Raw genomic sequence first — 13,566 nt, 5'->3', positions numbered from 1 at the left:
CACTCTTAAAATAAATCTCACCCAGTATCTGGCAGACCTCTTTCCCAATGGGCGACAGTGAGTCAAGGAGAGGGATCCCAGGGGAATCAACAAGCATCTGAATTTACTGTTGGCGCACGTGTGTTTTAATAAGTAACTGTGTGAGTGTAAGGAGTTGCCCAGTGAAACTGGTACAATTTCTGCATTTTCAGACACATGTATAGCTGGGTTAAGTTACATTTAGCCGAGGCTATATGGGGAACGAAAACTGAATTGTACAATTGCTTTGCACTATCATTTGGGCACATTTTTGCCCGTTTTCGCTACTGAGCGAGCATTGCGGGCAGCCTGCGCTATACACACTTGTCAGGCTTTCAACTATCAGGAAACACTGAACAGGCTGGGGCTCTTGTCATTAGAAGAGAGAAAACTGAGAGGTGACCTGATAGAGATCTTTAAAATTATGAAGGGGTTCGAAAGGGTAGATGTAGAAGATGATGTTTCCACTTGTGGGGAAGTCCAAAACAAGGGGCCATAAATATAAGATAGTCACTAATAAATCCAATAAGGAATTCAGGAGAAACTTCTTTACTCAGAGAGTGGGGAGAATGTGGAATTTGTTACCTTAAAATTAGAGCTAGGCCATTCAGGGGTGATGTCAGGAAGCACTTCTTCACACAAAGTGTAATGGAAATCTGAAGCACTGTCCCCCAAAAAGCTGTTGAGGTTGGGGGTCAATTGAAAATTTCAAGACTGAGATTGATCGATTTTTGTTAGGTAAGGATATTAATGGATGTGGAACCAAGGTGGATGAACGGAGGCAAGATGCAGGTCAGCCATCATCTAATTTTTTTTTTATTCGTTCATGGGATGTGGGCATCGCTGGCAAGGCCAGCATTTATTGCCCATTTCTAATTGCCCTTGAGAAGGTGGTGGTGAGCCGCCTTCTTGAACCGCTGCAGCCCGTGTGATGAAGGTTCTCCCACAGTGCTGTTAGGAAGGGAGTTCCAAGATTTTGACCCAGCGACGATGAAGGAACGGCTGATATATTTCCAAGTCGGGATGGTGTGTGACTTGGAGGGACGTGCAGATGGTGGTGTTCTCATGTGTCTGCTGCCCTTGTCCTTCTAGGTGGTAGAGGTCGTGGGTTTGGGAGGTGCTGTCGAAGAAGCCTTGGCGAGTTGCTGCAGTGCATCCTGTGGATGGTACACACTGCAGCCACTGTGCGCCAGCGGTGAAGGGAGTGAATGTTTAGGGTGGTGGATGGGGTGGCAATCAAGCGGGCTGCTTTGTCCTGGATGGTGTCGAGCTTCTCGAGTGTTGTTGGAGCTGCACTCATCCAGGCAAGTGGAGAGTATTCCATCACATTCCTGACTTGTGTCTTGTAGATGGTGGAAAGGCTTTGAGGATTCAGGAGGGGAGTCACTCGCCGCAGAATACCCAACTGAATGGTGGAACAGGCTCAAGGGACAGAATGGCTTCCTCCTGTTCCTATATTCCTACCCACCATCCCCTGACACCTCCACATCCATGGTCAACTAGCCTGCTGACACTAACTATCTAAACTCAGACATGAAGAATTCTCACTTGGGTGAGGAACCAGAGGGATACTGGTGTTGGTAGAATTAGCACCTTCGGGAGGGCAGGGGAGAAAATTGGCAGAAAAAGGAGAAATAAATGAAAAGATTGCATTGCAATATTACGGTACCTCTGTCCCTGTGCGATTCAGTGCACTGATCCAATCCCGATTCATCCCCTGAAGTCTCGTTCTGCTGTGGATCCTGGTTTTCATCTTCTTCCATAATTCCGGATCAGGAGAGGAACCGCTACAGAAATGAGAGACAACTGATAAGTAAGCAGCTGAAAGGATGACAGGTTGGTTAATATGGACAGGAGCGTTATACAGTGTAATATAGAGGTATTAACTACTGCTAAGGACCGGCCATGTTCCTTTAAGGCAACAAAGTCTAATTGTTAAGTAAATACAGGCTCGGATCAATCAGTTTCATTGCTGTCTGGACTACACAGATTGGAAAATGCGTGCCAGTTTCAGACTGCAGCTCAGAAGCACCCAGCATTTTAAGACTGTATTGCATCTGTAAAAAAAAGTGTGATATCAGATCTCCAAAGGCATTGCTCACTATGAGTCAGAGGATACGCTAAAATGTGACATCTGAAGTGTGAGGGCAAAAATGTAACAGGAAGTGAGATACTTAAAAGAAAGTGCACACTGTACCCAAGATTTTAATACATCATAGATATCTTACTACATAGAATGTACAGCACAGACACAGGCCATTCGGCCCAATAGATCCATGCCTGTTATATGTTACAGGAAAAAAATTTAATCCGATAAACTTTTAATGATGCGCCAATATGCTTCTTGTGTGTAACTCAGAATTTGTTGCCTCAAATTGCTCCCACCCATTATCACCACCAGTACTTCACCCTATTGTTAAACAGCTCAAATGATTCCACACACAACCCAATTTTGGATGGACGAAATCTATACTGCTGGTTTTGCATGATTCATACATGGGGAGAATTCAAACGGCAATCAGTGGTCTTTACTGAAATCCTGCAGCAACGTTGTTTAACCCCAGATAAATGGTGGGCAGTTGCATTTACTTAGGAAATATACTACTGCACTACTTGACTGTGCAATGTAGAGGCCCTCAATACACATTCAGCTCTGTACTGCTGCAGTGGCCATTTGCTGCCACTCACAATTGCTAGAAAGCAGTAAGGAGTGATGAATACAGGTACCCTAACTTCAGAGATGTCCCTGCTTTTTCTCTACAGGGACCATGTGTAAAGTTCAAACCCATGTTCCCATTAATTTGCACTTATCTCAAGTTGCTGATACCAACAGATCTTGGTGTTCTGATTTAGGATTTATCCACCAATGAGGCGACAGCGCTAAGAACAGGCCTTTCCAAACATCCAGGCTCACAATTCAGACAGGGACAAGCCGTAGAGATAGAAATATACGGGCAAATATGACTCAGTATCCCAGTGCAGTGCTGAGGTGCTTTCTTTTGGACGAGATGTTAAACCGAGGTCCCGTCTGCCCTCACAGGTGAATGTATAAGATCCTATGGCACTATTTCAAAAAAGAGCAGGGGAGTTCTCCTGGTGCCTGGCCAATGTTTATCCCTCGACCAACACCTAAAACAATTTAATTGGTCATTTATCACATTGCTGTTTGTGGGATCTTGCTGTGTGCAAATTGGCTGCTGCGTTTCCCTACATTACAACAGGGACTACCCTTTAAAAAATACTTCATTGGCTGTAAAGTGCTTTGGGACGTCCTGAGGTGGTGAAAGGTGCTATATAAATGCGAGTTTTTTCTTTCTGAGTTGCCTGGGCTTTGAGAGCCAGATTGCCTGAGCTCAGGGGCTACTTGGGCTGCACATTTGCTTATCCCCATCCTAACTGGACCTAAATGGTCAATTTAGCTCAGCGAGAGCAACATAAATCGTGCAAGACAAATATACAACCCTGCGCCCTATCAATAATGTGGTCAATGGACGGCATTTTCTTAATAAAAGCCGCAATGTCGGAATTTGCGCTCACATGACATCATCCTTTCACAATCACAAGACAGATAAGGAAGGCTATTTGGCCCATCTAGAAAAGCCTACTCCCCTCCCCCCCAACTATTGTAGTATCCAACCGTCTCTTAAATGACTGAGATTTCTGCCTCCGCTACATCTGGAAGCCACGTATTAATCACACTTAGTGTGAAGAAATTCCTGACACCTGTCCTGAATTAACCTTTCAGTAGTTTGAACATGTGTCTCTCCCCGCTCTGTCCTACTTTCAAGATTTACCTCAAGGTCATGCTCCAGATTGCCTTTCCTATAGCGTTTCATATTTTATAAACCTGTATCGGTCCCTCTCAATTATCTTCTTTCGACGCTGAGCAGCCCAAGTTTCTCCAGCCTTTCCTCAGAACTTATGCCTCTGACTTTTTCACTTGTTTGCCCTATTAAAATGTTGTGCATTTATAGGTTTGGAAAGGGCTTGCCTCGTTGGTGGGTAAATCCTAACTCAAAACACCCAGATCTGTAAGCCTCTTCTTGTTGCCACCTCCAGTTTCTGAATGCTTTCTTTGTGTCTCAATGACCAGAATGGGATAAAGTACGTAAGGTGTGGCATGACCAGTGCAGTCAAAGCTAGACCATCCGAGATGTTCCTAACACCAAAAATTTGACTCAAATTTCCAAATGCAGTCGCTTCATATTTGTTTCCTTACATTACAACAGTGACTACAAAAGTACTTTATTGGCTGTGAGGCGCTTTGGGATGTCCTGAGTTATTTGCAACACCTTCAAGTTTCATCATCACTGGGTCAAAATGCTAGGACTCCCTACCTAACGGCACTGTGGGAGCACCTTCACCACACGGACTGCAGCGGCTCACCACCACCTTCTCAAGGGGCAACTCGGGACATGCAATAAGTGCCAGCCTTGCCAGCGACGCCCACACCCCGAGAACAATTTTTATTTGAAGTTCCAAAAAATGGAGGCAACAGATGATAGGAGGCAAATCTAAACAAGGATTTACTGCACTGCCCGAGTTGTCATTCTGCTTATTTAGTACATTGTAATCCAAACATTATAGGAAAAATTGAATTTATCCTACACACTTCTCATGCAATGTCCTTAATTTTCTTCCTTCTCTTGCTCCCATCGCTACCATTCCAGTGACAGAAATGCAACAACCTGTACCTACATTACAAAATTGACTACACTTCAAAAGTACTTTAATGTCTGTGAAGGGCATTGGGACGTCCTTGAGGTGGTGATAGGCGCTACATAAATGCAAGTTTTCCTTTCCTACTTCATCTTAGCTTTACGGAACTCAAGTTACAATTGTACTGAAATAACATGACATTTTCACCCCCCACACCAGCCACCAGGAGATCCTAGTGACACCATCGGCCCTGCTACAAATGATAAAGCTTTCCTTTTCTGTGACATTGACTACACAACCATCAGCGTCTTCTACTTTCCGCATCCATTGCTTATTCCTCATTCCTCAGTGAGCAGTGTAATATGGTTGGGGGAGGGGGGCTTCGAGAACTTACGGAAGTGGAAAAATCCCTGCCCACGGTTCTGCACTGTTAACGTCTCACTGTGTTGGAATCAGGACCGATCACCCCGTCACCTACTCGAACTTCAATCTTACCCAGGACTTCAAAACTGTGACGCTCCTTACCTCCCTCGGTCTTCCCTTCCTCCTACAGCCATTTAAAACCCAAGCTTGGCGTCGCTTAACCTTTCAGCTTGCCTTCGCTCCTACTCTTCGCAATCTTGCTGGCAACTTGCTCTATGGGACTCAGCCCTTCATACTGTTTCTCGACAACAGAAAAACGCTTCTCATTGAAGTCTGGGTAGCGTAGTTACATAGATCACTGACCATTCGCCTTAGGGCCCAACCAAGTCAAGTTGCTGGAGGAGTCACTAAGTTTAGCCTCAGGTGTATCATAAAAAGTTAGGAGCCAGGATCGGGAACTTACCCATCTAACTTTTTGGGATAAACCAGCCTCAATCTTTGGCTATGGGGGGAGGGATTGTAGTACTAAGGGTGAGCTCCATACTTATGTAACAGGGAAATTCTAAGTTCTGACAGGGTTGTCATGCACAATACATACCTCTCCTCTCTGGCATTATCACACATAATGAGCGTATCAGTGAACTGAAGCATTTTCAGAAGCTATTTACCAGTGGTTCAGGGGCAGTATTACTAGGAATAAAAATCTAATACACTCCTTAATCAATCAAAGTACAAAGGAGTAAAATATACCTCACACAGTGACAGGACTGTACCACTGTAGGTTCAGTCACACAGTAACAGCGCTGCACCGACATGGGGTCAGTCCGTCGCAGAGTGACAGGGCTGCACCGACATGGGGTCAGTCCGTCGCAGAGTGACAGGGCTGCACCGACATGGGGTCAGTCCGTCGCAGAGTGACAGGGCTGCACCGACATGGGGTCAGTCACACAGTGACAGGGCTGCACCGACATGGGGTCAGTCTGTCGCGCAGTGACAGGGCTGCACCGACATGGGGTCAGTCTGTCGCAGAGTGACAGGGCTGCACCGACATGGGGTCAGTCACACAGTGACAGGGCTGCACCGACATGGGGTCAGTCACACAGTGACAGGGCTGCACCGACATGGGGTCAGTCATTCACTGTGACAGGGCTGTACTATACTTTATTATAGTGGGTTCAGTCATACAGTGAAGGGGTGGCACTATTGTGGGACCAATTAGTCTCAAAGCAACAGGTTATATCAGTCGGGGGCCTGTCAGCAACTACCTGTTTGAAATCTAGAAAGGAAGCTGTGTGTGGACGTAAACAGCTATTTTAGTGAAACTAAATTTCATGACTTCTGTAAATGGTAACAATTGTGTGACCAAGAATGTGGTGTGCTTCATGCACATAACAAGTCCACGAGAGGAGAACCAGTCCGGGGTCTTCAGATCGGATCCCCTTTCAAAAAAAGATAGCAATCACAAGTGGGGTCCCCTGATGGCTGGCCATTAAGTAAATGGTGTGGTGCTGAGACACACGGATCAGGAAGGTCACTAGTTTGGTCGACGCCAAGTGAGCTAGTTTCAGCTGGGGTAGCAATTCAGCAACTGCAATTGGCCTCAGTGCTATTGGGCTAGGGAAAGAATAAAAGATCAGCCAGAAAAGTGCATGTGTGGATGTCTGGTGAGGGAAGGATCAGGCTAGGTTGTGGTGCTCCCCATAAGTCAAATAGCTGCTTAAGCTCACAGATGGAAACTGTTTAGTAGGCTGAGGTATCACAGCCTTGCTCCCATCTGTTCCTATACATTTTTGCTAGGCAAGGGTATTAAGGGTTACGGAACCAAGGCGGGTACATGAGAGTTAAGGTACAGATCAGCCATGATCAAATTGAATGGCGGAACAGGCTCGAGGGGCTGAATGGCCTCCTCCTGTTCCTATGTTCCTTCCTTCCTACCTGTGGAGTCAGCACCCTCTAGAGGACAGGAGAATATGGGAGAAACAAAAGTTACAAGATTAAAAATAAAAACTCACACGCAAGTACAAATAATCTGATCAAGAGTTGCTGAGCCCGAGACATTCACAATCAAAGCTTACTGCTTAAAACTAGTTACTCTCAGTGCACCAAGAGTCTTTACACATGGGTCCACTGCTTTATCAATCTGGATAGGGTGGCCTGTCAGCTTTCAGCAAGATCCTGCGACTTGACTATACCTGAATAGCAGCTTTAGCTTTTTTTGTTGAGTAAAAATGCCATGTCCTTGTTGTATTTCCTCCCCATCACTCTTCACAATGCCCCTGCAGCACATGTCACCCCCACTGGTGGGGGAACAGGGAGCACAGCCCACTGGGAATCCACTCCGAGGCCTCTGCCAACTCCACCTGGCAGATGGACTTCAGCAGCTTGCAGTCACCTTTCCCTCTGATTTCCCCTTCCAATGAGAAAGTGCATGGCTGCAGCACGAGGTGGGGCAGTTCATATTTGGACAGGGTGCGAGCAGCATTGACTGTGCCATTCTTTGGCACAGCAGTGATGCTCTGACCCAGCAAGATAGACCTGGCTCAGTAAGAGCATAGGCTGCTATTCCTGCCCCATACTTTGATCACAATGGTTAAGTCCGGTAACATGAGCGCAGTTCAAAGTAAACAGCAACATCACCAATCGACACAGCTACATGGGCTCACCCCCCCACCCCCCCGACTTGTTAATTGCACCGCTTGGCGTGTTACTGATCAACAGAGATCAGGAAGATCCCAGGTTTGGTCAGTGCTGAGTTAGCCGCCCTCGCTTGGGCTGCAGCTACAGTTGGCCCGAGCAGGGTGTGGGGGGAAGGGGCCGGGGGAGGAGAATCAGCCAGGGCTCCAGCTTCTAGCTACTATCTAATGACCACCTGCTGGTAGCCGTGCATGTGTGGGTATTGGGTGCAGGCTGGATGGGTCTCCGCTACGATGCTCCCAGTGGTTGAATAGTCTGCCGACACTCTTGGTCTGGGCCTCACACATGAAGAATGGCCACTGCAGCAAGGTCATTAGAGAGCGGTCACCTTCCAGGGAACCACAGCCCAGCACAAGTCAGAGTCTACAGGAGAGGAGGGGGGGAACCAAATCTTCACTGTCAGCTTCACTGCAAGTACCCTGACAACACATGGCCTGTAACGGTGCTCGAACGATTTCCATAGTGGCTCAGTCATTCATCAGTACCTCACAGTTTCTAACTGGCCCATCCCCCTATCCACTCCAAGTACAACCTGACATCATATCAATTAGATCTAAGGGAGAGAAGTACAGCAACATTAAATAATATCACAGTATAAAAGTAATGAAAAAGTTTCAGCGCGATGTACAAACCCAGTTACAAATGGTAAGCTTTAAGAAGAACCAGCAAAGGACTCTGATCAACTTGGGGGAAAAAACATCCAGATGCTCTGCGTTAGCTCTCAATTGGGGTGACAGTAGGCTTTCTCCCCGCACCTGTTGTTTAGGGGGGGGGGAAAAAACTATCAGTCACAGCACCCGTTCCTGAAGACTGCCCAGTGACCCTTCTTGGAAAAGTGCCTGTACATGGAAGTTGGCATGCATGTGATGCCGTCAGCAGTGGAATAGCTTGCCAACACTCAGTGTCTGGGTTCGCACGTGCAAGAATGGCCACTTGAGTGAAGTGCTGGAGAACTGTACCTTATTTTAAGCCAAGACCCAGGAACTTGCAGTGGGTTAAGTCAATTTGAAAAGGTGCCAGGCTGCTTTAAGAAATTGGAACAAACTGGCTGGTTAGGACATGAAACATCACTTGGTTGGGATGGAGTCGCTGCTTTTAATTGTTTATTGTTTGGCGATGAATTCACTCTCCTCTTCTGTTTATTTTAAGAAACCCAACATCCAAGGCCCATAGTGCAGAACACCATCAAGGTTGGGAGGAGCAGGAGCAAAGATGAGGTGAATCAGGAAGAAGAATTTTCGGAGAAGCCTGTTGATTTTAGGCAGAAAGGAATACAGTGGGAAGTAAAGACAATGCGACGAGTCTCCATTTCGAAGCTCAATCTCTACGGTGACCAGGAAGAAAGCTTCTTTATTTTATATACAAGAAAACCACTTGGTGCTCTGTAAAGCTTCTCCGGGTTATGAGAACAGCACACTTGGTCATTCCCTCGGCCAACAGTGCCTTAGAAAGGGGTCAATCTTCTCCCCATCCATCCTGAAGGCAGTTGGAGGGTATAGTTCAATAGCTGCCGTCTGCCCACTGGTTATCTAGCCCAAGTGGTCAATTTTTTTTTTAATAATGAGACAAGATGAGAGGGGTCCACATTGCAGCCCCACAGGGACACGCTAATCACAAGCTCTCCAATCCGCCCCTCGATGCTGAGGCAACGCAGTCCTATTTGTGCTTATATTTCTGTCTCGCTGGTTTGTCCTGTTTGAATTTGGTGGGTCGGGAGGTTTGGAAAGGGCGTTCTCAATGCTGTTACTCAATTGGTGGATAAATCCTAAATCAGAACATCAAGATCGGTTAGAATCAGATGAAAATTAATGGGAAGGATTTAAATTTAATGTAAAGAAAAAAGGACGTGCATTGCCTTTCACAAACTCAGGACGTCCCAAAGCGCTTTACAGCCAGTGAAGTATTTTTGAAGCGTAGTCACTGTTGGAATGTAGGAAACGCCTCCCCCCCACTACCACCAACACCCCCCCCGAGGTTTCTCTCAAGTTGAGATCAACTAACTCAGCACAGACTGGAGTGGATCAAACTCAGGAAACTTCTGGTTTGTACTACTAAAGCAAAACACCAAAGATTGTTTCTTTTTGGCTCAGCAGGTTGCTCAGGTTCTGCATTGGAATATTTATTGCAAAATCCTGGGAAGACCGAAGCCATTGTCTTTGGTCCCCACCATAAACTCCGTTCCCTACCCACCAACTCCATCCCTCTCCTTGGCCACTGTCTGAGGCTGAACCAGACCATTCGCAGCCTTGGCGTCCTATTTGACCTTGAAGTGAGCTTCCGACCACATATCCGCTCCATCATCATGGCCGTCTACTTCCACCTCCGTAACATCACCTGTCTCCCACCTCAGCTCATCACGCTGCTGAAAACCTCATCCATGCCTCTGTTACCTCCAGAGTTGACTATTCCAATGCTCTCCTGGCCGGCCTCCCACCTTCCACCCTCCATTATCTTGAGCTCATCCAAAACTCTGCTGCCCGTATCCTAACTCGCACCAAGTCCCGTTCACCCATCACTCCTGTGCTCACTGACCTACATTGGCGCCCGGTCCGGCAACTTCTCGATTTTAAAACTCTCATTCTCATTTTCAAATCCCTCCATGACCTCCCTGCTCCCTATCTCTACAACATCCTCCAGCCCTACGAGCTCTCCGCGCTCCTCCAATTCTGGCCTCCTGCACATCCCCGATTTTCATCGCTCCACCATTGGCGGCCGAGCCTTCAGCTGCCTGGGCCCTAAGCTCTGGAATTCCCTCCCTAAACCTCTCCGCCGCTCTCTCCTCCTTTAAGACGCTCCTTAAAACCTACCTCTTTGACTAAGCTTTTGGTCACCTGTCCTAATATCTCCTTATGTGGCTCGGTGTCGAATTTTGTTTGATAATGTTCCTATGAAGCATCTTGAGACATTTTACTGCGTTAAAGGAGTTATATAAATGCAAGTTGTTGTTGTCAAACCAGATATTCCCGATCAGTTAAGGTCGTATTGTCTCACTGCCTCTGGTTCAATGCTTGCCTGGTACTTAGGCTCATCATCCACCATACGCTGCGTTTGGGCCATTGTCACATGGGCTACTAGACAGTGTGCCTCAGAACTGCAGGACACTACAAACACTGTAGTTCCTCCCCTCGCACATGTAGGCCAGACCAGATAGGGGTGGAAGGTTGCCTTCCTGAGGATATTCGAGAACAATGTGGGTTTTCATGACAATCTGGCAGCTTTCCTGGTCTTTTTCTTCCCTGGTGCCGGCCCACAAATTACCAGATTTATCAAATTCAATTTCAGAATTTGCCAGGATGGGATTTGAACACATGATCTATGGGCTGCTAGTCTAGCACCACAACCATTACAGTACCATTCGACACAATCCCACTTCCAATCGCTATCCAGTGAATCCGACTGGAAAACATGTGTATCGGTTGAAGACCGGATTGGGCTAGCTTTCCGATATTTACTCCACAGTTTCACACGTGATGAATGGCTACTTGGGGGGGGGCCTGCAAGAAGGAGAAAACAAAATTCTGCTGCTCCCGCGGTGAGCAGTGCAATCTCCTGTTAGCTAACAACACAGCAACATAGCCAGTGGTCATGAGCCTGACAGCAGAGCAAGAAGGGAGGCTTATGTGGATATTAACAGCTCGCTGTGCACAACAAGCGGGAAGTCTAAAATCGCCCAAATGACGCCCGCAAGAGTCACACACCTGGAGTGGTACAGAATCTGTGATAAGTCGCTTTTCTTTCTTTAAATCACTTACTCTTTAAAAATATCACTACTGGAAGTCCAGTTCAGTGGATTAGACAACTGGGACCTGGTTCCAATCTAATCAAGACTGATATGATGACAGTCTGACGGCTATAAAAATCCTTAATGAAATGAGTTTGGGCAGTCTCAATCCAGTCCTTAGTAGATATGGCCCCACAGCACACAACTGCCTGCCGAGTGGTCCAATCATTCAATGAGGCCACAGGATAGCTGTTACGGGAAATATCACACAGTAAAGGATACTCCTCCTGAGTTTTGGGCTGAAGCTCCTTGTTGGGGCAAAGAACTCTGCATCTAACTGTGCTGGGGGTGCTTGATGCTGACACTGGGTGTCTGAAATAGAAAAATGTTCCATTTCCCCGGCCTTTGACATCCCTCTTTTCGACCAGCAGAAAATGCACAAAAAATTGAAAGGAGAAAGAACAAAACTACACTTTAGATCGGTCGCAAGCATCAGTGTTCCATTCTGCCAGATACATGTCAACTGATGTACGAAGTTACTGCAATTGCATCAATCAAGCTATCCATATATATTCTTTAATATTTTTGACATTTATATAAAATCTCACTGACCTAGGACAGGTCCCATAATTCACAATTCTCCAAAAAGAAACATGAAAATTGTTAAAAACTTTTTTTCCCTAAACAAAAAAAATATATACAATTATGGAATTAAATTTAGCTCGCTCGAAAGGGAGTTGACAACTCTCCAGAGAGGGTCGCGGGTGACGACACGGTGGGGGCGCGTTCAAGTCACTCCGCTCGTCGTGAAACGGAGCGACGATACCGTGAACCGCTGAGCGATACGGTGGGAAGGGGGGCCTCACGGTGCCCGTAGGTGGGGGTCGATGCCCATTTTTTCAAAGTTGGATCTCGATGATCGTGGTTCACAAATCATCCAAGGGGGGGGGGGGGGGGGGCGGAGGGAGGAGGGGGGGAACAGGAGGGAGAAATCAGCAGGGGCAGTTCCCACGGTTTAAAATGTCCTCAAATGCTGTGTACTGCAATAGACTGGCTCCCCTGACTAGAGATACCCAATAATGCCCTGGTGCTCTGCTCCCACTGTGATTAATATATTCTCAATCCATTACAGTCAAAACTCCAAATCCCTAAAATCCCGCCATTCCCATTAATTTTTGCACAGATGGGTTTAATATTACCTTACATATGAATTTCAGGCCTTATTTCCTCCACTGGACGCTTTCAGGGGATTTTTTTCTCTTGCAAACACACAGCTGAACAATGGAGCAGCCACCATCTTACCACAATGCACTGTCCGCTCGCCCGCGCAGCGCGCAGGCGCGGACGCCGCCGGGCGCGCCGGGAGTTGTAGTTTTGCTCCGGCGGCTGTTGCCATGGAAGCGAAGGGCGCAGGGGCGGGCAGAAAGACTGCAATTCCCAGGATGCACGGCGAGCCGGGGGACCGGCACCAGCAGGGAGGGGGAGCCGAGCGGAAGCGGGGAAGGACGATGAGAGGACGGAGAGGCACGGAGATTGCCGAACGGTCACGGTGATGGCCGAAGAGGAGGGGCGGGATTGCCGAAGCGTGACGGAGATTCACGAAGCCGTTGCGCTGTTTCTTAAAGGGGAAGGCCAAAGTTGGGCAAGCTGAAAGTTGTCGAGTTTCCGCAGACGGGAAATTGCGCCCAAAGCGCGCTGGCTAATTTACAGTTCAAGTTTCTGCTAAAATTCATTTGCATAAACACAAATATAAAATCGTCCATGAAATAGCGTAATCGGGACGTGTATTATAACATAATCGCTCTTTTTCCATTAAAGAGTATTCCTTGATGCATTAAGAAGTGGTAAACAGGTGCAGTTTTATTAATACAGTTGAAAATGGGTTTATCACGAAGAAATGTTCGATAAACACGTCCGGTCTTCCACCTGTGAGAACCTGATTTCAAATCACTGAAAAATGACTTTTATAAAACTGTACTGAACCATTTAATAGTTTCATGGATGTACACTAGTCAGTTTATTAGTAAATTAAAATATTTTTTTGATGCGAAGAAACTTTTAAAACGTGCCTACTAGTGCCAGTGCACCTAAGGACAATTTTAAGAGCTTCC

At 46.7% G+C, this 13,566-nt stretch overlaps 1 protein-coding gene across 2 annotated transcripts in view; it reads right to left on the bottom strand.

The window, feature by feature from the left end:
- The window catches only part of scaf1 (SR-related CTD-associated factor 1), a 42,997-nt gene extending 30,235 nt beyond the window's left edge, over positions 1 to 12,762 (bottom strand). Inside the window, exons 1-3 of one of the 2 annotated variants that reach the window (XM_067974357.1) lie at positions 12,655 to 12,762; positions 11,487 to 11,871; positions 1,688 to 1,805 (exon numbers count right to left, since the gene is read on the bottom strand). In XM_067974357.1, the coding sequence (XP_067830458.1) occupies positions 1,688 to 1,781 (94 nt within the window). In that variant the 5' untranslated portion in view covers positions 1,782 to 1,805; positions 11,487 to 11,871; positions 12,655 to 12,762. The remainder of the gene's footprint in view (positions 1 to 1,687; positions 1,806 to 11,486; positions 11,872 to 12,654) is intronic. The other variant, XM_067974356.1, reaches the window with a different exon arrangement.
- Between the last annotated feature and the right edge of the window lie 804 nt (positions 12,763 to 13,566).

The sequence above is a fragment of the Heptranchias perlo genome, chromosome 40 (assembly GCF_035084215.1).
Source record: "Heptranchias perlo isolate sHepPer1 chromosome 40, sHepPer1.hap1, whole genome shotgun sequence".
NCBI lineage: Eukaryota > Metazoa > Chordata > Chondrichthyes > Hexanchiformes > Hexanchidae > Heptranchias > Heptranchias perlo.
Note: the sequence above shows the minus strand (reverse complement) of the source record. Positions and strands in the feature narration are given on the sequence as shown.